The 24,309-nt window shown below is 45.4% G+C and overlaps 1 protein-coding gene across 2 annotated transcripts in view; it reads left to right on the top strand.

The window, feature by feature from the left end:
- The window catches only part of CTNNA1 (catenin alpha 1), a 118,122-nt gene that overhangs the window by 417 nt on the left and 93,396 nt on the right, over positions 1-24,309 (top strand). Inside the window, exons 1-3 of one of the 2 annotated variants that reach the window (XM_086851754.1) lie at positions 2-442; positions 16,146-16,252; positions 18,217-18,412. In XM_086851754.1, the coding sequence (XP_086707880.1) occupies positions 16,148-16,252; positions 18,217-18,412 (301 nt within the window). In that variant the 5' untranslated portion in view covers positions 2-442; positions 16,146-16,147. Of the gene's footprint in view, position 1; positions 443-16,145; positions 16,253-18,216; positions 18,413-24,309 lie in introns of those variants that run through there. The other variant, XM_086851755.1, reaches the window with a different exon arrangement.

The raw sequence follows: 24,309 nt of genomic DNA, 5'->3' as shown, positions 1-24,309 counted from the left end.
CGGGGCCGCCCCGGCGCCGCTCCCCGGCTGCGGGCAGGGCCGGGAGCCCCCCGGGAGCGCTCCGTGCCTTTCGGAGCCGCGGCCTGTCCGGGCGGCGCCGCCGGAGCCGGAGCGAGCCCTCCTCCGGCCCCGGCCGCGCTGCTGATCCCGTACGCGAACAGCCGGGAACAGCCCGCGGCCCCGCCTGGCTCCGCCACGTTTTGTGACACCCACCGCTAATCCCCTCCTGTGCTGGAAGGCGAGAGCCTCTCATTCGCTGACAGAAAGTTTCGTGCTACTTTTCCCGACCGAAAAGTAGGGAGAGCGCGTCCGCTGCTGGGTTCTGTGCGACCCCCGTGTCTGCTGCCTGTGGCCCTGGGCTCCCTGAGCCACCCGCCTGTTACTCACTGCTCCTACCAGTCCAAAACGCCGACAATCTTTCGGGCCGAAAGTTTGCGGGAAAGTGCGTGTTCCAGTTATGTTTAGTGAAGAATCGGATGCGATGGAGGCACTGTTCCCTGCCTGTCTGCCCGTACAGCCGTGCCCAGGACGTGTCTTCTGGCGAGGGTCATCGATCGCTCCGTGGCCCAGCTGGAGCCCCGGGACCGTGTCCTCAGCCCGGCTCTCGGAGTTATGACTCCAGGCGTGTCTGGGCTATCTATTGAACCAGTCTGGGAGCTCTTTGCTGCCCTTCCCCCTTCGTTTGGCTTTGCCTATTGTTGTTTTTTTTTGGGATGGGAGTTGTGCAGGAGGTGTTTTCTGGGTGCTTCAGTCACTTGTGCTCTAGTTCCTGGTTTCCTGTGTTTTTCCTGCCCTGGGACTGGGGAGGTGGGAGAGGCTGCGCTCCTCAGTCCTGCTGGCTACACCAGGCTCTGGAGTTGTTTATTTCAGTTCCTGCCTTGCTTTGTAGGCAGGATTGTGTTGATGAAGGTGAAAACCCGGCTCATTTTACGCTGGGTGAAGTCTTTGCTCTGTTTTGGGGCACCAAGGCCACGTTAAGTGTTTTGTTGTACTTATTTCACCCTTCTGAATCGAAACATCCTGTTTAGAAGGACATACTTTGATGTTGAGTCACTTCGTCATTTTCAAAGAAACAGTTTCTGAAACATCACAGAAATGTTTTGACTTTTCTCAGCGGAAACAGACAAAGGTTTAGTAGGTTTTGTTTTTAGAAAGGCTTTGCTCTAACCTTTTCCATAACAAACAATGTGCTTTCAGTCTTTACATTTTTTTTTCAGCCAGCTCTAATAATAGGCTTCTGCATTGGAGATTTAAAGTTTACACAAGGTGGCCGGGGGGAGCGCAGTGGGCAGAGATTAGAAATCCTGTGCTCAAATCGATGCTTTAAAATACAAATGTAAATACCTTCCTCACAATGAATTTTCAGCCTTTCAAACATCAGCATTTCTGTGCTGACATGTGTAAGGACAGACATTAATGTGCAGTTTCTTCATAGGGCTTCTGTTGGTCTGATAAAGTTAACTGGGAGATGTAATAGAAAAGTAATTTGTGTTTTTTCAGCAGCATGAATATCTTCCTTCTGCAGCTGTAAGATCGAGAAATTGATCTTGCAGAGGAATCTGCATTAAGTTGAAATGTTTATGAGCTGGAAATACACTTTAGTGGGACGTCAGGCCTGCCTTGAATTTACATCTGCTGTTACTGTTTTGATTTCTCAATGACCTTTCTTGTGCAGAGAATTAGTCAAGATCACAAAAATACCAAATGGCCAAAGCAGCCTGCTCATCATAGGTGGCCAGAGGGGCTGGTCTGGAGCGAGAGCCCACGTGGCCATGCTGTTTAGGATTTGCTGGATTCTGTTTTACTGGCATCTCTCAGCTTTGCTGGACACCAGAGGAAACATGACGAATAAAAGAGGACTGAGTGCCATTTTGTTAGGGACAGTCACTCAGCATAATGATGAATCACAGACTGGTTTGGATTGAAAGGGACCTTAAAGCTCATCTGGTTCCACTCCGCTGCCATGGGCAGGGACACCTTGCTGCCCAAACCCTTCTCTGAGCCCTGTCCAACCTGGCCTTGGATGCTTCCAGGGATGGGGCTTCCTGCTTTTGTGCCTTAACTGACATCACTCAAAATCTTGTGCTGCAGAACTTCAGTGTTGAGAGTGTGACCTTGAGGGATGGGATGTGTTACTGCTCTGGGAATTCACCCGAACTGTTCTACAGCTAATCTGGAATAGCTCCATTCAGTGAGTTTATAGCTCGTGCGTTGGTTAAACAGCATTGCAGCTTTAGAGAAAGTGCAGATGTTTGATAATTACTACTTTTAACTCCATACTATTTTAATCCAGCAAATGAGATTTAAAATAGAGCTACCACAAAATTGTATGCTAGCACCCTGACTGGATGAGCTCCTTTGGAAAGACAAGCACTGAGAGTGGCCTGCTGTGTCACGAAGCAGAACTGGGTGCAGATGGATTTATTGAGGTGAAGGAGTTGCAGGAGGAATGCAGTCACTGAAACTGAAAGTGGGATTGTTCTTCTCTAGTGACTGAGACTCCTTAAATGCTAGTCAGGGTGAGAATGGGTGTAACTGTGATTTCTGATGTGTAGAAGGTTAGTCCAGACTCTTCTATGGGCAAATCTGATAGTTAAATATGATTCATAATTCCTTGTGACTGTTGGATTTAAAGAGCCAGCTACCTTTTCTCTCAATATGATTACATATTTTTGCTTGTTAATCCTAGACGCACTACAGAAAACATCTGTTAGTCCTTTGATATGTGTTTATAAATATCTCTGGTGGAATTAGAGGAGTAACCTTTTTTCCCCATGCTTTGTGAAGTCATAGAAATTATTCAATATACAGATCTAAACTAATACAGTTTGCCAAGCGAAATTCTCCCCCAGTCTGATGTTCCCTTTTGTTAAAATTCCTCTAATTTACAAGACAGCTACTTATTAATCAGTTAGACTCCCAAGAGCCTCTTCTGAAAGGCTTTAAATTCGGGAATCAATGCCTGAATTTATCCAAAGTATCCTGGGTTTATCGAAAGCACTGTGAGCAGCAGATGGAGGGCAGGGATTCTTCACCTCTTCAGGTGAGACCCCACCTGCAGAGCTGCCCCAGCCCCGGGCCCAGCACAGGGAGCACCTGGAGCTGCTGGAGCCAGGCCAGAGGAGGCTCCAGGATGAGCAGAGGGATGGAGCAGCTCTGCTGGGAGGAAAGGCTGGCACAGCTGGCAGTGTTCACCTGCAGAGGAGAAGCTTTGGGGTGAGCTCAGTGTGGCCTTGCAGGGCCTGCAGGAAATATGGAGAGAGACAATTCCCAAGGGATGGAGGAACAGGACCCAGGGAATTGCTTCCACTGCCAGAGGGCAGATGGGATTAGATGGGATATTGGGAAAAATTCTTGGCTGTGAGGGTGGGCAGGCCCTGGCACAGGGTGCCCAGAGCAGCTGGGGCTGCCCCTGGATCACTGGAAGTGTCCAAGGACAGGCTGGATGGGGCTTGGAGCAAATTGGGCTGGTGAAAGTGTCTTGCCCGTGGCACGGGTGGGATGAGATGAGCTTTAAGATCCCTTCCCACCCAAACCATTCTCTGATAAGCTCAGGGATGGAAAAAGCAAACATCAGGCCATGTATCTAAAGGAATAACCATTAGCAAGGCAGAGAGTGGAACAGTGCCCATGAAGCCAAGCTGGAGAGCAGCTGGTTCTCTGGCAGCTCTGTTTTAGGGCATGGAGTGGCACAAGGACTGGGGAGTGTTGATGTTCCAGCCCAGGATGAGTGAAACTCCTGGCAGTGAGGGGCTTGAGAGCAAAGCAGACACGGAGCTGGCACCAGTAGGGCAGGTAGGATTGCACTGGGTGTAATGTGAGATCTCAGCTTGTGGTGTGCTGTTCTTCCCAAAGAACACCCAGTTTCTCAGCAATCAGTGCCCTATTATGGAAAAGATCTGCATATGACTGTATATGCTTAAGAAGAACTTCTGTGTGGAGCTGATGTTGAGCAAATGAGGAGTTGATGTGGAGCAAATGAGATTTTGGTGCAAATTAGGGTAGAAGAGGCACCGTTGGTGCACCCTGTTCTAAAGTAGCCTTCAATAGCTAGTTTAAAGAACAGGCTGAAACTAATGAGCTTGGTGGGTGGGTACATGCTGAAGGGTCAGGAGAAATAAAAAAAAAAAAACAACTTTTTTTTTTCCTGGAGGTTAACTGAAGGAACTGAGGGAGATTGTAGGCCCCACAGTTCTGCCATTGCTCAGCAGGTCAAGAGGAAATTCAGGGAAATACTGCATTTGTGGCTTTCCATTTCAGTCAGTAAGGGTCAGTGCTATCAGGAACGTGTGGCCTTGATGGCTTGTGTGGTTTTCCTTGCTCCGCCTTCCACTGCTGTTCCCACTTCCCCTAGGGCTCAGAGTTTTCATTCACTTTATTCTGAGCACTTATAGAAGTGATATCTATGCAGATCTAAGGCTCTAGGGGGGAGATTATTTTTCTATATCTTTCTCTGGTTGATACAACCTGAGCACAGAAGATCCACTTAAATAAATGGTCTGCACAAGGGCTGCACTAGCAGTGTAGCTTTACAGAGCCACAAAGGTCAGTTGAATTTTTCATGTAAACAGGGCTGAGCTGTGTGCCTATAAAACGGTGTTTAACCTGCGTAACACTGAGCAGGTCAGTATTCATCTTAGCAAAGTGCTCTTGAGATCTCCAGCTGAAGCTGTAGGTGGGTAAATGTTTTTTTTAATTGACTGGAATATTGAATTCAGTGCCAGCATTGTTGAACAGCAGAGGAGAGAGCTGTGGTGAGCTTAGAAGCAAGAAGGTGAAAGTGGGTGTGAGTGCAACTAATCAAGATGTACAAGCTGCCAGTTTTTGCCCTCTTTCTTGCAAGTATGTCCTTGTAATGTATGCTTGTAAAACTAATCCCTTTTAGCATGACTTAAACACCTCGAGAGTCATGCTGCTCAGTGCTGAAGGGTTGCTCCTGGTCCTGGATAATTCATGATGGGCTGTGGATGTGTGTGCAAGTGACACATCTCATAATAACTTCACTTAAAACCATACAGTTCATTCCAACTTCTATCTGATGTCCAGATGTTTTGGAGTCTAAGCAACCTGAAACTTCAATTATTTATTCATTTCAAAGGTGAGAAGTTGAACAGTGAACTGGAAGTGGTGCACAGAGGGCTTGGTGTGTTCTGATTGCTACAGCTGGGAGGTCTGTCCTGCCATGACCCTCATCAGGAGGTTCTGGTTGTACTGGTCCTGTCAATTTTTTATTAGCCTAGCCCTTGTCTGAGGCCCTAAGTTACAAGCCCTTCACCTGGTCTTGGCTGAGCTGACTGTTAGCAGCACTGAAGGAGGGAATAAAGCAGGAGCTCTGCCTGTTGCACTGTTGAGCAGTATCCTCTGGCTCTTTGATGCCTTTGTGGAGTGATGGATGCTCTGGAATGGGGTTTGGGGTCTCCTTCTGGTCGTAATTACTGACCCCTGCCAATTTTCTTTTTACTGATCCCTACAATCATTTATCATCATTTATCTTCCCTCCCTCTCATCCTCCCCCACCTTTTTCCTGGGTGGTGGCAGTGTGTAAAGCCATCCCCAAAAGGGAAAGCAACAGGCAGGCAGTAAAACAAGCAATAAAACCATGAGAAGAATAAACAAGTAGTGTTGCTTCTCTGAGGTTCTCTACCAAGGTCCAGCAGTTTAGGAGGCTCCTGAGGCAGGAGTTGGAGACTGGACTGGCTGTTCTGCAGATGTGCCTGGTGGCCACAGTGGCCAGTGCTGGCAGGAGCCCACATGGCTCTGACAGTCCTGGCTGCAGGTGCAGAGCTGCTCTCCTGTCACACGTTCAGCTGGTGATTCCATAGCTTTAACATTTAGAAGCCTTCTGGGTCAAAGGACTTCATAAGAGCTACAAATAGAATGAAAGATATGGAATATTTTTTGAGTGAAAAGCAGGAATCTGGTTTGGCTCTGTGAGAGGCTCTGGAGTAGTTTAAATTTTGGTACAAACTATGGCTTTGTAGTTCCTGTCACTTCCACTCTCTGGAAGATGTGTTTAATTAGAAACTACTGCCCTTGCAGATGGAAACACATTTCCTATGTAACATTAAACAATGCATCCTGAAAGTGGAGACGTGGGGAAGGCTTTTTTGGACAGTGGGCACAGCCTGTGTTTGTTACTCCATGACACTTCATTGCTGGTGGAGTCCTCAGTCACAAACCTCTTTGCACAGGCACAGAGAAGAGTGCAGTATGATTGTGAGAGGGGTTTTTCCCCTCTCTCCTAGCTGGGGGTTAGGGAGAAAAAATAATTACATGAAATCCAATAAGAGTAGCACAAAAAAAAAAAAAAAAAAAAAAAAGCTAGAGGGTTTATTTGTAGCAAAACAGAATAATGCAGATTAGTTGTGCAGGGTTCAAAGCTTATAACCTCAAGGAGAAAAAGTTAATTTCTGGTCTTTATGCATCAGTACTTTAGTGTCAGGTGTTCTAAGCCTGTTTACTTAGTTTACAGAATTGGTTAAGACAATTTGAATATGATTATTTGATTAACAGAGTATTATTATGGGCCTAGGGAGAAGTCAATGGCTGTCAGTGAAAGATGCAGTGTTCAGCAGAACCACAGGCAAAGCGCTGGTGCAAAGCCAATGGAACAGGATTTTTTAGCTCATCTGGTTTTTGTTCTGTATGTTTGTCATGTTTCCTGTTCCTGGGGGTGAAAAGAAGGGGTGGAGAGAGAAAAATGTGTTTTTAATCAGATTTGAGTTGGTTTCTACTTAGTAAATGGCTTTGTTACTATATTAATTTTTTTTTTTTTTTTCCCCCCCAGCAAGACCATCCAAGCAGTGACTCTTTTTTCTCAAACCTGGTTCCTTTATGTTGCTTTTATGGAATGTGGGTGGGACAGTGACTTTTGTTTTTTTAGCAGAACTTGCTTTAATTGGTCATCTGTCTGTGAGGGCAGTGACTCGGAAGGGTTCCTGCCCAGGCGGGTCACGCTTAGCCCTGACTCCCATGTGCTGTGGTGCACCTTTAGCGAGTTTGTACTTGACAGAAGGTGCTTATGGCTGTGCAGGAACTCTGGAAATCATCCAAAAATTCATCACAGCACGGTGTTTTTATTATTACTTGCTTTGCTCTTCTGGAGAAGCCGTAAGTTGTGAGCAGTCGGTGGCCCGGCGTTGCAGAACCCGCAGCCTGGAGGAGATGGGGTGTCAGAGCATGCAGCCTTAGCGCAGGCACTGCGAGCTGCCTCACTCCTCCAAACCACGCTTGTGCAGCCCATTCATGCTCATTCTTTCTTCTGGGGTTTGTTTTTGTGAATTCCTGCCTGCCCCCTCCCAAACTCACGGTGTGTTGGTGGAGCTGCAAGTTGAGAGTTGTCTGAGGGCGTGTGGTGATGGTGCAATTCTTCCTGTGAGAAGAACTCATTGTTTATAGCTCAGAGATGTTGCAGAAGGTTGTCCTAAGCACCAAGGGAAAATCTCGGTCTCCTCACCTGTGGGGTTTGTTACTTTTTTCTTTAAAAAAAGCTCCTTTGTAATTTTCAGCTAAGACTGACAGAGTGTTCCTGAATCAAAGTGGAGGACTGCAAAAGGACTTCTGAAGGAGTTTTCATAGGAAACTTAGAAAACATTTTACTTTGAAGAGCCTTCACACTCATGTTCTCCTTTTGCTTCAGTGGGTGTTTCTAGTAGGTTTTGAAAAAGGAGAAAAAAACCGGAGAACTTTTTCCATTCTTAAAACACAGAACTTTTAGTTATGTAGTCCTTGGTTGCTGCTATGCTGAGCATGGAACTGAGAGAGAATATGGTATTTAGTCTCTGGTGATACAAGGCTGTCCATTTGTTCCATGTTTAAGTAAATCTTCATCAACCCCTTAATTATAGGGAGTCTTTTTTCTTAATTTTTTTTCCAAAACATGTGTGTTGGCTCCAACAGCTCCAGTATTTGTGGACTCCTGACAGTTTTAAATTGCTAATGAAGGGCTAGATTTCGAAGATGTGGTCAGCTAAAAGCACTGAAGGGTATTGCATAACAGAATATCAATTTAGGAATGAAAATGCAGTTTGAGTGGGGTCAGATTCTGGTTATTTCTGACTCTTTAGCATAAACAGCACTTTTTATTGCAGGCTGAGTGCTGAAGAAGATCAGAACAAAAATCCCCAGGTTTTCTTTTCCCTTTATTACCAGCCATCAGTGAGGTTTTGCAGGCTAAGCAAAAATCAATTTTGCAGCTGTGGCAAATTCTTGTGCCAGCTGATAAAGTGGACTAATTTATAACAACCTTTTTCTTATTTAACATACAGTTGTGGCAAAAATTATCTTGTTAAAAGGTTGCCCCTTCTTGCATTCATTGTTAACTTAAGGTTGGTAATTGGAACCTGTGCTGGCATAGTTTGGGGTTTGAAGGGCCATGGTCTGAAGCCACAGCCTAGTTATTATATTTGCACTGAGTGCCTGTCCCTAGGGTCTGAAATGTGTGCTGTGGTTCAGAGAGTGCCAGAAAGCTGTTCTTTAATTCTTTCTCAATGATTTTAGGGAAGCTTCATGGAGTTTTCTGCCTCAAGAGTGGAAAGAGGCACTGAGGGTGGAAGGGCTCTTGGTAGTTTAAGTCAAGTGGTCCAGCAGATGCACAAGAGTCTCCTGGGTTCTGACAATTTGTGTCCAGGCTGAGCCCCCATGTTGTGGTGTGAGCCTACAGCTTCAGTGTGAGATGTGGCTGAGCAGGGCTGAGGTTGGGAGGTGGAAGCTGCCATCTCTGCAGAGAGAAGCTGGTGAGAGATGTTGCTATTTGCTTAAACTGCAGGTGTGGTGTCCTTCATGGCCAGAGCCTCGCAGTCCTGACCCAAGGAGCAGCTAAATACAGTGGTTACACATCTGGTAGTTACTTGTTCTGATCTGGGAACTTTTCTTCCATGGTGTTACTGAAGGTCTTCAGCATAAAATGCACAGACGTGCATGTGAAGGCAGAGTGAGTGGTTATTATTCATAACAACTATTATTATATATATATTATTATTCATAATAGCTTGCTGGTCATGACACATCCTTTTTCCCCAAATATGAAGTTCTGCAGCCAGAATATAAAAATTAATCTCAGTTCTAGAGGAGACTGTCCTTTTTACAAAGAGCATGTGTGTCTTCTAAAGCACTCTTGATACCCTGTGAGTCTTCTTTATGGGGTGGGGATCATGCATGAGTTTTGGAAACTGAAAACTGCAGAAATGAATCGGAAGTTTGTTGGGGCTATCCATATGAACAGTTAAATGGGTATAGGCCTGAGTTTGGCTCTGTGTTCTTTCAGGGTGTCATCCATGAACTGGAGCCTTAGTGTGACATAAATAAGTCACTAATTGCTCGTGCTGCCTGTGATTTGTCTTCCATGCACCTCCTTTCTAGATCCTTTGTAGTAAAACAATTCTGTCAGAAAAGAAACGATCCGGGCTGAACACTTGCATAACTGTTGGCACCAGCATCTGCCAAGCAAACTTCGTATTTGCCACTGTGAAATCTCTGCTGAGCTCCCAGGACCAGCACAGTGAAACTGCTTATGCAGAGCCTGCCTCCAACCCCAAAGCAGCAGCAGGACCTGAGTGAAGGTGTGAAAACTGTAGTGACAGAGCACGTTCCCGATTCTGACTGATGAGGAGTCACTCAAATCCCCAGCACTGTGACAGTTTGGAAGCTGCTAGGAGACACAGACTGCTTGGGGGAGAGCGAGGCACCTTCATCTGCTGCTGTGCCCTGTGCCCACTCCCCTGATGCTGTGTGGGCTGGGGCTCTGCTGCCATGGGGAAAAGGTGAGGAGCTCCAGAGCTCCCCGTGGCTGCTGCCTCCGCTGGGAGAGAAAACAGAGTCAGGAATTCCATGGATTTTTGTAGGGAAACTGGATTAGGTTTCATCTCTCAATTCAGCAGCAAGGTCTAAATCAGTGAAGAATAGGGAAGTGTTTGTCACTGGCTGTGTCAGGCTGTCTGATGAGTGTTTCAGATACCTCTGTGGGTCTTCTCCACAAGAGCAGCAGAGAAGAATTGATGAAAGCAGATTAAGAGCCTTGGAACTGGGATGGCACTGGTGAGAAACAGGCTTATCTGAACCTGAATGTTGTCTTTTTTCTTGGGTGGCTACTGCAGTTTGTGGGAAAAAAACCCCAAAACAAAAGGCGTAGCGAAGTTGAATAGACTTGAGTGGCAGGAAATTCCATCAAGGAAAACATGGTCATTGGTTTCTGCAGAAGGTGGTTTTATTCAGTGAAGTTATTTCCCATGTATTTATCCAGGATTTGTATAGATCTGAAAGTTTAGTAGAATTGTATTCACTGAAAACCAGGAGTTTGGGATGAGGTGGAGATGGTCTTACCTTGACACCAAGCAGGACATGGCTGGTGTATCTACTCACACCTTGGAACTTGGAGGCACTCCAGAGTTTAATAACACAGGCACAGGCAGTACATCCCACCTTTGCCACCAAGACCTGAGTCTTGTAAGACAGGTTCAACTCAAACTCATCCTGTACGTACAAGTAGGGGCTTTACCACAGCATGACCCCCGAGTTTGTATTAACATCTCAGAAATTCTAGCAGTAAGGATTTCTACCTGTGTGGCATTTTTGGTGGGGGCAGGGTTTGGTAGCTGAGCAGATGAAATGTAAGGTTGAAGACTACATTAGAAGAGGATGACTCTCTTTTTTCAGTTGTGTCTACTTGATGTTAGATAAAACCAGCTTAAATAAAGCCTGCTTAAATCCTCCTTGAAAAGCATCGCATACACCAAACATCCTTGACTTGCAGCTATTTGGCTGCCGAGTGTTGCTTTATTTGTGGAACAGGGCAGACAAATTAATTTGGAGACTGTGAAGGGAAAGAATGAAACTTTTTATTTTATGGATACTCTTAGTTATATGAAAACCAATTTTGAATTGTCCGTGGGCTGTATGAAGCCCCAGCATGTGAGCTGAGTTTTATTGAAGTGTGCCTTAATCTCTTTGAAACCAAAACTGTTCAGAAGGTTTGCATTAATGGTGTGTGTTAGATACCCAGCTCCTGAAGATCTTTGATCTCTTGTCTATTACATTCAGCAGGGGTCAGGGATCCCTGCTGGTTGTCAGGTGGGTTGGGTATTTGGGTAACAAGCCAAGCAAAAGGATTCCATTGGGAAAGTGGGGTCTGGGTCTTTTTCTGTCTGGAGGATAAAGCTGGGTCATTGTGTTGTGAGTCCCTCCGTGTTCCATCCCCAGTGATGGGTGATAGAGTTATTATGCAGTACAGTATATTTAGAGACAGTCTGGAAGCATGGTAGGAGACCAGATTATCCTGCAAAAGGAGTGGGACTACTTAAAGACATAGGAGGGAAAGAAAGTGCAAAAAACTGCGGTGAAATACCTTTTACTGCACATCGGCCCCACAGAGTGGGGAACAGCTGAGTAGCAGCAGCAGGGCTGTTCAGGTGGAGAATGTCCTCCCAGGTATAAAATGTTCTTGTCCCACGTTCTGTGTTAGGTATTTTGGCTAGCACAATGCTGGAATTCAGCATGTGGTCTATTGTGCCAGGCCAGGTCAGCTCCTCTCTGTGCCAGTCAGACCATTCCTTGAATACCGGCTTCCCTGAGAAAAACCAGGAAATCAGTGAGTGCAGCTAAAAGCTTTTAGAAAGCAGCCTGGCAGGAGAGTTAAAATGTGAAGACTGACAGCAGATCTCATGTTAAAGATATTTCAGGTAGCACAAGGTGGTGGGGCTGAAGCACAGGAGATAGGCAGTTGTTTTTTGCTGTGTAACCCAAAGAGATTTACCCTTGCCTGGAGGTGGGGTGGCTGCAGGACGGTTTGGTACAGGGCAGGTGGAATGGATTCACTCAGTAGTGTCTGAGATACAGCCAGTCCTGCCTTCAGGTGTGTGTGTGGGAGTGCAACCTGGAACAACAGGACCCTGAGCACTTAGGCCTTTCTGTGGTTTGTTAGGGTGCAGAGCTTGCTGTTTAAATTGTGCTTCTCCATGGGCTTTTGGAAAAGCCTTGGGTGCCTTCAGGGCACTTCTGCAAAGCAGCTGCAGAGCTGCATTCCTCTGCTTGCCACTATCTAAAAATTATTTGCATGCCAGTATTATGGAAGTAGGTATCTGAAATTATTCTTAAAACCTTGAATTACCAGTTTTTGAAAACACTCAGACCTTCAATTGTGGCTTTTGGAAGGAGCACTGTGCACATCACTCTTGGTGTGTTCCTGGCAGCCCCAGCAGCTCAGACATCTCTCTGTTCATCCTTCCCTCCAAGCAGGGCTGGGGCCTGCCCTGGGGGACACTTCAGAAGCAGAACTCATCTCTATGCTGGTCCTTCCCTGGGCAGTCCCACCTCCCCCATCAGGACAGGAACCTGTGAAGGGAAGCTTACCCCGAGACTCAGCTCCCTGCATTGGCTCACCCCATCAGGCCTGTGCCAGTGTGGGTCTCTTTGGGCAGGGAGAGGAGCAGTAGGGTGGCAGCAGTGGTCGGTTCAAGCAGAATGGAGACTTGTCCTTAAATTTTAGCTGTAGATGAGACCTTGACTGTTTGTAGAAAGTTGTCCAGGGATGATTCTGCTTGCAGATCCTTGGCTGGAACAGAGCTCTGCAAGTGGCTTCTTTAAGCTCCTGGAAGTGGCTTCTTTAAGCTCCTGTGCTATCCCTGCCCTTGTATGATTGCAGGGTACTAAGCCCCCGTGAGACACTGCATTGCTATGGAAATCTATGTTGCAGTAACGAGGACCATCACAAACAGGAAAATAACCCAAAGGGTTTGCAGTTAACCTGCTGGGCTGGTGAGCATGCTTGGAGGTTGGGACTTCACATGTCTGAGCATCAGATGTGTGGGGAGCACATTCCTGCTCCCTGCAGAAGCTCTGCTTGATGCTCAGTTTTCAGTGGCTCCTGGTTCAGCTTGGCTGTGGTATCCAGCTTTACCCCGTGTTCCCACTGCAGTGGCTTTGCCAAGGGTGCCAGCTGATGGTGCCATCTCCCCTTGCCATAGCACTGTCTGTGGTGGCATGGTGAGCCAGATGGGCATCTCAGCCCACCTTGCAAAAATGGATTTCTTTCCCTTCAGCCAAATCAGCCCTTCCCCATCTGGTTAATCGCTCAGGCGTGGGGAAAGCTGTGCCAGTACGGAGGGGGTGTGATGTGCAAATGGGAATGAGTTCCTGGAGGGTTGTGGGAGGATGAACATTGGTCTTTAAGCAGCTTTTCTACTGCTTATGAAACCACAGGCTGGGCAACCACAACTCCCCGTGCAGTGGTGTTGTTCTATATATTCCTGCACTTGAGATTCAGCGCTGCTCACTCTTCCTCTGTGTGGTCCGTGCTGCTTTGTCCTTGGAATGTGTGGGGCTGGGGCATGGAGAACCTGTTCCCATGTCAGTTGGGCTGTCCTGGCTGTCAAACCAGCACTGCACTGCTCTGCAAGTGGGTTCCTCCTCCAGAGGATGTCCTCTGTAGGTGTTGGAGTGACTGCAGTGGGGTTGTGGTGTGCTCTCTAGGAGCCAAGGGTTAAGCACTCTGCTCCAATACCCCACTGTGTGCTTTGCTACCTGTTCCCATGTTTGAATTCACTGAGGGAGAGCTTGAGCAGTCACAGGGGAAGGGCAAGTTCCAGAGAACTGGGGGGAGTCCCAGCCATGCCATACCAGGGCCCTGGCAGTTGTTCTTTTATCCCCTAAGCCCATCTCACCCATGTGTTGGTAACCTGTAGCCTGTTCCTGTATTCTCCACAAGTATTTAATTGAATAAACATATTTATTGCATTGAACAAATGATAGCCAAGCCATTGCTGCCAAACAGGCTATTTGATATCAAGCTTTGCTTTTTAGATAAATTTCAATAGTGCTGCTACTAAGTGGTTTTATAGACCATTACTTTTGGCCAATTCATGAACTATCATACTAACGTGTTTTCAGATGAATTGCCTTTATTATCCTACTAATACAATTAATGTATCTTCTCATGGTTACCTTGTCCTGCACGTTGTTTCTGCCAGAGGTGTAGCAGCATTAACTACACAGAAAAAGCCTTTCTTTAGAAACCTGCTGGGCTTTCCAGAGCCCTGGCTCTGTTTCTCAGAAACCACAAAGGTTGTCAGTGTATTTTTCTTGGCTTCTTGCGTAGGAAGCATTCGTGCCAAGCTAATGGGGAGGGAATAAAGCATTGAAATTCCTTGTGGAGGGTGGGAAGCTACCTGGGGGTGAAGGGCATTTCACAGCATGCCCTGTGCCAGCATCTGGGCTGTGGCACAAGCCGGTGGGTGAGTGAAACGGAAAGGGAGGACTGAGAGAGAAGGTTAATTAATGAGTTCACAGTGCCTAGTGGCTGCTGTCAGAGGTAGGGTAGGACAGGAGGTGACCACCTTCCCCCCTCCTGTGGCTCCCTGGGGGCTCTGGAGCTGGGAGCCTTCACCTGTACCCACTGTTTCTTCAGTGCAGACCATCAGAAGGGTTACACGTACACCAGCACCAGTCAGGCTCTTTCTAGTCTCTCTCTAAGCTTTCAGCTTCTAACATTTTTCTCCCAGCAGTGTGGGCACTTGCAGCATGGGTGTAGTGGGGAGCTGAATTCAGCTGGGTGGATATTCCTGCCTTGCACCTTGTGAAGTGGTGTTTCAGTGTGTCAGCTGTGGTCAGCAGTGCTGCAGTGATCTCTGCCGTGGGATGGCTGGGGAGCAGCCCTGGGCCAGCTGAGCCTGAGCTCCTCCAGTGCCCCAGAGCTTTTATTCTTCCCTGGGAAACAAGCAGCCCTCCTGTGCACAATTAGCTCTTGGGGTCGGGAGAGAGCAGTTGGTTGTTGGTACGTGTTGTAAACATTGTTGGTTACCAAAATTAGTGCCTTGCCTCCTGCTTTTGAAAAACAACGGGATGTTGTGCTCGTCTGGCAGCTTGGGGACATCTGGTGCTGTCAGAGCAACGTGACTGCTGAGATGCTGTGCAGGCAATGCCCTGGCCAGACAAAGATTAAAAATATCAGCTAATAAGCTTTAAAATGACCTCTACAGTAGGTATTTAGGAAGATGGGTGTACAGAGATTTAGGAAATCTATTTTTCTTCCTTACTACTTTCAAAATAAAGAGTTACAAATGTAGGTTTAGTCTAATCTTGAATTTTGAGGTCAGCCCAACACAGGAAGATCTAGAATCTATTATGTCTGAAGTGATATGAATTGGTTTTATGGATCTGTAATACTTTAAATCCATTTTTTACTGAAATTATTGTTCAGTTTATTCTTTTGTTGTAATGTGCAGCATCATGGTGTTAATACAGAGATTTGTTGTAGTTCCTTATTTTTAGTTCTATTTTTTTTTAGATTGCTGGTCTCTACAGCAGAGCTATTTTAGTAGTTTCACTCAACTTTTCCCATAAGTATGTTTGCTGTTCCGTTGGGATGTTGATATAAAACTGTAACGGGAAGGAACGGCTCAGTGACAGCTTTGAACAGATCTCTTCATGCAAATCTGCTTTTCCCTCCTATGCAAATGTTAAGGAGAAGTGTAATAGATATGTAAGCTGTTAAGTATGAACCAGCTGGATTTTCTGGCTTTGTGAGGCTTATATTCACTCCTTTACCTTTGTAGTCCCCAAAGGTGAACTGAGTGAAGGGGGAGGTGCGTGGGTTGAGTTGAACCTGGCTCCTGCTTTGGCAGAGCCTTTGGTCAGTGACTGGTGGAGCTGAGGATGTGGGCAGCATTCTGGAGCTGCTGAAGGATTCCCTTCTGCTCCCCCATGCCTTGGGTTGTGCCTGAGGGCTGCTCTGGAGGCACAGGAGAGCTGGCCCTGGATGGGAAGTAGTGCAAATTGGGCAGTGGGCACCCAGCTTCATGGGCAAAGTGCCCCCACTACCCGTGGTCCCTCTTCATTGCTTGGGGACCAGCAGTGAGTAGCCCTGCTGATCTTGTCATTGCTTTGATAAAACAGCAGTGGCTTTGCAGGTTTGTGTGTGGGTTTACTGGCTTTTGGTTTTATTTTCTAACCAAAATGTGCAGGTAATATCTGTATATTGTCATAACATTATGTCAAAGTCACACCGTTTGCATCAAAGCTGATGTTTCTGGAGATGCTGTAACATTCACTTACACTAAGTGTATGTTTTGTGTTTAACAGGCTTCATTTAAATTTATTTTTAAGATGCCTTAACAATAAAAAATTGTATTCATATAGCTCTTTTCTTCTGGCAGAAATGACTGCTGTCACTGCAGCCAACGTGAACTTCAAATGGGACCCCAAAAGCCTGGAGATAAGAACACTGGCAGTTGAAAGGCTGCTCGAGCCTCTTGTTACACAGGTAGGAAAAAGATGGGGCAAAATAGTCATAAACACGATTGCCTGTTTTGGTGTTTCATTTTAACTAAGTCACAAAGCTTAAATTTTAGGTGTAGAACATGACAAACTGAAAATAAAAAGGTCTGCAAGCAGTTTCTTTGCTCAGTTTCATTGGAATAGGCTGTGAGTCCAGGGAGACTGTGCTGCTTTAGCACCTGATTAGACACAGCAGTTGCTAACATGCATTTCTGCACTTCTGATTGAAATAATGTTCCATGTCTACACTTTGGGCTTGATTTGTGAATAAAAACTTCTTTCTGTTTGGTGTATGTGCCCCAGTGGAAAGCACTGAAGAGCACAGGAAGGCTGAAGTAAATCTTGTAAATGGGAGCTGTGTGTATTGGGTGTTTCAAAATTCTTGGAAGAGACTTTCTAGGAGGTCTGGAGGAGAAGGTACACAGGAGACAGTTCACTTGTTATCTTCAGCATTGTTTTCCTGGAATGTGAAATGTCTAAAATGACAGAATGAGCTGGACAAAATTCCTGCTAGGTACAGACAGGAATGAACAAATTTTGTTTCCAGTATTATTCCCTTTAGTCACCCAGCTGCTGTCTGTACCTGTTACTTGTTCCCTCTGGATCCTCAGGTGGGCAGTTGGATGATGAGGCTTTTTAGCTGAAGTTACTGATAGTCTTTGCTTAAAAGAAATTGTCCTAATTTGGCAAACTCAACCGAGCAAACTTGTTCACAGGACCTTTTTCACCAAGTGCAGTGTCTGTAACTTACTCCTCAAGGAATAAGCACAACAGGCTGTACTGGCAATCCCCCGCTTTCTGAATGATGTGACTGGCAAATACAGAGAGGGAACTGGAGCAAATTGCCTTGTTGCAACTTATTCTTTATTTGTAGAACACGATGAACTGAGAGTACCCAGTACAAATGCTCCCCGTTAAGCAACCGCGATACTCCCAACTGACGGCTTTCCCTCTCTGCATCAGCCAGCTGGGAAGATGGATTCAGCTCTGAGGACCTTTATGTCAGCAGTCCTTGGGCTTTCCAGAGCAGTAATTTTTTTAGTGTTGTAATTTAATGTCCCTCTGAAGCAGCTTTGTGTGCGTTTTCTGAGGCTTTCCAAAAAGGAGAGGAAAGAGTAAGGCAAATGGAGAAGTGTGTGTGGATTTTGTGACATGCCTGTGTTGGATGGAAGGGGATGGATCCTGATCCTGAGCTCAGAGAGTACCTGGGGGTCTCCTGGCCTCTGGTGATGCCCTGCTCCCAGCAGGGTGTCCGTCTAACACACAGAGTTGGGAAATATTTGTTGATTTCAGCATGATTATGAGAGTTCAGTTGTGGGTTTTTTAGGGAAATAATGAGCTCTTCCAAGTCCTTTGCTCTGCATTCAGCCCTTTGGCTACAGCTCTGTTTTGGACTAAGAAGATACTGTGTCTCTACACTTGTACTGGCACAGACTTCAACCTTGTCTGGGGTCCTTTATGACTGGAGAGTTATCCCAAACTAATTATCCCTACCTTGGTTTCTTTTATGTGGTGCCAGAGAGTTCTGGCCTGTTACTGAGGCTGCAGTTTATCATAAATACAAATAGATCTCCATTATTTAAATCAACTTTTGAGGTGTGCTGCTGGTGAGAGAAATCTTTGGGCTGTTTAGCTGCATTTATTTTGGTCATCTAAAGAATCAAGAAGCATGGTAGTGTTTAAATATGAGAAACATTCATTAGGTTAATTTTTGGAGCTGGCAGTAGTGTGGATATTAGCGAAACACTGAAAAAATAGTATATATTAGTATAATATATACCAGAATATATAATAGTATATATAATATATAATAATATATATAATAATACTAATATATATTAAAATATAGTATATATATATGTAGTAAAAAAATACATGTGTCCTTCTTGCTATCAAATGGATAAACATTCAATTTGATGTTGGGCTTTTTCCCTTCCATCTATGCTTTAGGTAACAACACTGGTTAACACCAGCAACAAGGGCCCCTCCAATAAAAAGCGAGGCCGTTCTAAAAAGGCCCATGTCTTGGCTGCTTCAGTTGAGCAAGCAACAGAGAATTTCCTGGAGAAAGGAGACAAAATTGCAAAGGAGAGCCAGTTCCTGAAGGAGGAGCTAGTGGCAGCTGTGGAAGATGTTCGGAAGCAAGGTAAGAGTATGCATTTGGTGGCTTCTCCAACTGTGGCTCTTCAGAGCAAGTAGAACCATTCCCATTTCACTTTGTTGCTCTTTCTAATTACACTGCACCTCTCAACTTGTGGGTTCTCAGCTTGTCTGGCTGGCGTCCGGGTAATTACCCTTTAATTACTGTTACATTACATCCAACAGTAATGTAACTGGATAGGTCTGGAAATTGGATGGCCCAAGTAGAGGTTAAGAAGAGAAACAGAAGGGCTGATTCTTTGAAGAGCATTTAAAAACTCAGTTTAAGCTCAAAAGTTAATGTGCTCCCCGCAGCTGTGAATTTTATGGGACTGCATCTGAAATATGTCAATAACTTATTCGATATCTGACTGTATACAGACCGGCACTGTGGGAGGAAGAGCCAAGTGTTGACTCGACAGAGACGTGTTTCTTGACTATGTAAAATGTAAACAGCACCAAACAGAATGTGAAGACCTTAATTAAATATTCCAGGCTTTCTTCCTCACATCTAATGTTTATTTTTATAATTTTCTTTTTTACTTTCTTGGAGCAGACCTGCAAGAAAAGCCTATGGAGCTGACTTACTCTAAAATATGCACTAGTAAATATTGTTGCTCATAAATCATTTATCATTCTTCCAGTCATGAGTCTTTTCTATGCTTCAGTGAAACCCAGTCAACTGGTATTAATGGTGACGGCTGCTGCTGCAAAAAAGGGAAAACTCATTAGCATTAATTACTTGTTTGTAGCTGAAGTTGCAGAGTGGTGAAATATTAGTTGAAAATGGTTCTAAGTTCTGGATGAGCCTGGTTGACAGACCAAAGAAAGATCAAGGTAAGAAGGCTGCAATATAAGGGGCTAATTGAGTTGGCTTAATTTAACAACAACAAACAGCAAGAGAGCCTCCTTTGACTCCAAGCTTTAATTGCTGGTGCTCAACTGCTGCTCAGTCAAGAGTTAGAGCTCATCTCTGGGTGCCTCCAAAGGGCTCAGTGATGCTGGGGGGAGAGGGAGCTCTGCTCAGCCCTCGGGATTGAGAACTTCCCTGAGCAGGATTTGTAGCTGAATATTGTAGTAAGAAACTGGTGGGAAGGACAGACTGATAAAAAACCTTCCAGATGACCCTTTCCCATGTTTCTTGGTTTCCTCTTGGTTCTGAGCCTGCACATAGGCTTGATGCCAAAGCCTCTCAGCTCTTTTGGCTTTGACAGAGGAGATGAAGCTCATAACTGAGAGGTGTTGGAGTGAAATAACTTCCCACCTTAATGTTGCTTCTCTTCTTCCTCCCATTTTGCTGTTTGCAGCTTGTGTGGATTCTGGTGTTAGAGGGGTGGCTGTGCCTGTTTCCTCAGGCTGGTGGGTGGTCAGTGAATCTCCTGGACACAAGTGGTGCCCACCATCCTCTGTGGGGACACAGGTGCAACACAGCCAGGGTCAAAGCTGTGCCAGTGTTTGGCCAGGTTTAGCAGAGCAGCTCTTGGTGACGAAAATGAAAAATCAAACTGGTCTTTGAGGAAATGAGAAGCTAGTGGTGAAAAATGAGCTAGAACAGAGGGAAGGGTTATTGCTGCCAGTGCCCAGGAGGATTGCAGTTCTCAGCAGTGCTAGTAACAGCAGGGAGACACAACCTCCCAATGTATGTGGTTATGTACACTGTGTGCACCTCAGAAGCCTCCCAGTATTGTCAGACCAGTTGAATTCATGAACTGGAGGAACAAGGAAAGCATGGTGTGAAAACCCTGTGAATGTACTCAGCAAATCTCCTGGCGTTGGTGCCTTCACCTGCCTTTTGCAGCAGGGGCAGGAGTGGAGAGGAGAGCCTGGGTGTCCTGGTCAGCAGCAGTGGGATTATAGAGAAAGAACACAATTAATCTTCAGCGGAGGACAGGAAAATAGCATTAATAATGCCACTATTTAGAGTAGGGAGTGGTTTAGTTACTGTAATAAAAAAAGATGAATGGATGTAGACAGGGATTATGGTGATGATTAGGACAATAGATAACTTGTCTCATCAGAGAAAATTAAAAATTTTTTTTTAGCCTGTCAAGAAGAAGATTGAGAGAGTACATGATTTTAGCGAGCATGCTTGTTCATAAAATCCTATTTGTTGGGGGTAAAAACAAAGAACTGAAAAGAGCTATTTTGAATGAATAATAGCACGGCTGCCTACTAAATCAATATAAGTGGATCTTCAAAGTCTTCTTGTTTTTCACAATGGAGGAATAAGTTACAGCAGGCAAGTTAATGAAATATCCTACAGTAAGATTCTTGGCCCTTTAAAGCTTTGGACTTTTGATTTCTTATAAAGTAATGAAACTTTTTAAGGTTTTGAGAAAAAAAGTGAAGATAAGGAATCAAAGGGTTTTTCAGAATAGATCCTGCTGTGGTTGTAGAAAAGACTTGGTTTTGGGAAAGCATTTGATGTGAACATCTTGAATTTCAGCATTGTTGCAGTGTTTGTTACAGGCATTTCAGAGGTTTGCTGGGTAACAGAAGGTGCACCACTGCTCCTGCCCAGCCCTGCTCCCCACTGCAGGCTCCCTGTGGGGTTTTGCTGTGTGTTGGAGGGCTCAGCCCCTCTGGTGCTGTTGGGAGGTGTTTTGGAGCTTGAACCAGGCCCTTACCCAGGTGCTTGGCACTGGGGCAGCTTCCACACTGGGCTCAAGAAAGGAATTCCTTTTGGGTCAGACTGGCAAGGCAGTTCCTGATTCCCTGGAATGCTGATGGCTACAGCTCTCTGTGTCTGCCTGTGAAGATGGGGATCCCAGGAATCCACTGTGCTCTCCTGTTGTGCAGCTTTACATAACAGACCAAAAATTAAAGCTTAACATTAAAAAGCCTAAGCCTGTGTATAGGGCTTGAGGTAAGAGAAGGGATGAATGCTTTGATGGCTCAGGTTGCAAATGCAGGGGAATGAGCCAGCTGATTGAGCTCAGTGTCTTTCTGCTTCATTCTTCTAAGTGAAGGGTTCTTCAGAACTGAGCAGTGAGATGAATTATGAAGGGGGAAAACAGTTTTTTCAGCTGTACATCACAGAGGATGTCTGGCTTAAGGATTTCCAAAGAGCAGGAGGAGGCCAGTTGTGGGGCATCTTGAAGCTAAATACTGAATTCTTCTTGGAAAATTTAACAAAATTCTGTTGTGACCAGTTAGCCAATTTGTTAGAAAGGTACGATGTGTTCAGTTGGTTTCCTGCAAGAAAGCTTTTTGTGTGCCACTTTGAACAGCCATAACCTGAGGGAGCTCTGAGGTGGCTTTTGGCAGACTGCAGGAGTGTTGTAGGCAGTGTATGGATTTAAGACAAGATTAAGGAGTTATCAGAAGCTTTTGTTGCCACAAGTATCAACTCCCATGCTGATACGGCAAAAGGCCTCATCCTTTAGAGCAGAAAGCCATGCTGTGACACTGCTGGTGGAAGGTGGCATTACTGGTGGGATAGGACTTGAGTATTCACAGCAGTAGAGACTTGAAACTCTGATTTCCTGCTTGCTTCATTTGGTGGGGAATGGCAGCCTCTGGGGAGGTGTGGTGGGGGGATGTGAGCAGGAGGAGATGGCCTGGTTGGTGCTGGGGTGTCCCTGGCACTGCTGGCAAAGCAGCCTGGGGCCAGCTGTGAGCTGAAGAGCTGCAGGGTACCAGGGGATATGTAGGCACAGGCACAGCAGTGCCAGTGTGTCCTGCCTGTCCCTGCCTGCTGCTCTGCCCTCCTGGCACTGGTGCTGTGGAGCAATTCTGTCCGTGCTCATCGTGTTCCCCCCGGGAGCTGCCTGAAAGTGCTGTCACACCCTGTGGGCGTGGGGGAAAGAGATGAGAAAATGGGAATTTTCTTTGGATGGACTGGAGTCTGATCATTTCTAAAATGGCCTTGGTTCCATTAGATTTAATTGAATTCTTAGTGCTTTATTGACAGGATTGTAGGATGGCTATTGTTGCCTCTTCTTTACTCAGGTCTGTTTTATTTTCCTTCCCTTCTAATATCTGATGAAGATCTAAGGTTTTATTGGAAAAACAGACTACTCGTAATAATTTGTACCAGCTTTATAATCTGAGTCTCATAGTTAGACTCTTCTCCACTGTGTTACTTTAACTCTTAAAATCCTTCTTCCAAAGTGGCTGTGTTCCCTGTGTTCAGTGTTGAAAATGGGAAGGTTGTGCTGGATCCCCTTGGAACTGCTGATGTGCACACACAATGCAGTACCTGCATATTTAGGCCAGGCCAGAGTGCCCTCTTGCCCTCTGAATCCAGCTAAAAGAACTACCCCAGGGTGCTTTCCCTTTATAAAAGAAGTCTGAAAGCCAGCTTTCCTTAATTGGCAGAAATGTATATATATGCAACAACTTTAAATATAATCTGCTTTTAATTTTGGGAAGCTGGTTATCTTTTGACACCCTGACAAGCTGTTTGAAACTCACTAAATCCTTTAAAATCTCTTATTAAAATAAAAGGGAATAGCATTTTATTTTAGGACTGGCTTGAAAGGTTGCAATTTAAGAGATGGGTAGAGGATAATTTTGGTTTTTAACTTGGTTAGCAATTTCTGAGATTCACGTGAAGCAAGTGGCCTCTTCAATAAGTTGTTTTAAATAGAAAATAAATGAAAACAACATTTTGGGAGTTGAAAATATGGAAATTTTACATATAAGTAGATAAAGAAGGAAATTTGTATTGAATTTTGGTTCTGGCAGCCTGGATTGGAAGAGACCTTAAAGCTCATCCAGTGCCATCCTGTGCCGTGGCCTGCCCACGCTCCCAAGGAACAATTCCTTCCCAATATCCCATCTAAACCTACTGTGTTTGAAGCCATTCCCCTTTATTGTGTTACTTCATGCTCTTGTAAATACATATCCTTGAATCCTAAGCTTGTCAATGGATTTCATGCTTGTGGTGATGACTTTTGTTATTGGCCTGTTCTAGAAGGAATAAAGAAAATGTCAGCTGTGTTGGGGTTTTATAACATCCTGGCTGTTTGAAGCTTCCAGCTTTGGTGGTACTTCATCTCTCACCCATCTGGAAATCTGGAGTTCTTAACCCTTGTTAAAATAATGAGTTGTGTTCCCCAAAGCTGGGTAGGGGATAGCTTTGGGTTGGTATTCAGAGCTGGCCTGTAGTTGGACAGAAGCTTTTTTGCTGTGTCCCAGTAGAGAAGTAGCATATTTTTATCTTAAAATGTTATGTGCCACTCTTGGTTGTATTATTTAAGATGATGGAAGGGTGTTACATAGGGGGGAGCATTTGAAGAAAATTGAGTATCTTGATGTGGTTGCTTGGGCAGGCTGGCAGCTGTGCTTGGGCTGAATTTAGCTGTGAAGGTGTAGAGTGCCTGGGTGGGAAAAGCTTCCTGGGCAAGATATTATATATGAGGATGGTTAACCCCCGGCTCTCCAGCTGTTGGCACTTCTGAGCAGTTAAAAGTCAGCTGTTAAAAAAGTGGAAGCCTTCTGGGACCGCATCACGCAGAGATTTCGGGGCAGCCCTTGCCCTGTGTGGTGTGGGGGGCTCCATGGGGCTCACTGTCAGCTGTCACTTGTCAAGGACTGGTGGAGGTTTTTTAGTCTCATCTGAGACAGGCTATTTTTATTTTGGCATTTGACCACATGGGCACTTTTTCATACAGGTTTTTGGGAAGCCTCTGACACAGCAGCTAGCCATAGCAATCTGCTTTCTGGTCGTCTCTTACTGCCTGACCCTGAGGACCTGCCGTTTTCTAAACTAAGTCCTAGCTGTTTTCTCAGTGTTTCTGAGATGCAGGGAGGTCCAAGGATAACAATGTGGATTCCAAAACTTACTGCTATGTAGGAACTGTGGTACTGGAAGCTGCCCCAGAAAGTGAGGGAGAAATCCAACATTTACTCCTCTGACTGTATGCGGGCATTACTTTTATGCTTTGTGAATGCCTTCTG

The sequence above is a fragment of the Cyanistes caeruleus genome, chromosome 15 (assembly GCF_971803275.1).
Source record: "Cyanistes caeruleus chromosome 15, bCyaCae1.hap1.1, whole genome shotgun sequence".
NCBI classification, from domain to species: Eukaryota; Metazoa; Chordata; class Aves; order Passeriformes; family Paridae; genus Cyanistes; species Cyanistes caeruleus.
The sequence above is the reverse complement of the archived record's forward strand: the minus strand, read 5'-3'. Positions and strand labels throughout refer to the sequence as shown.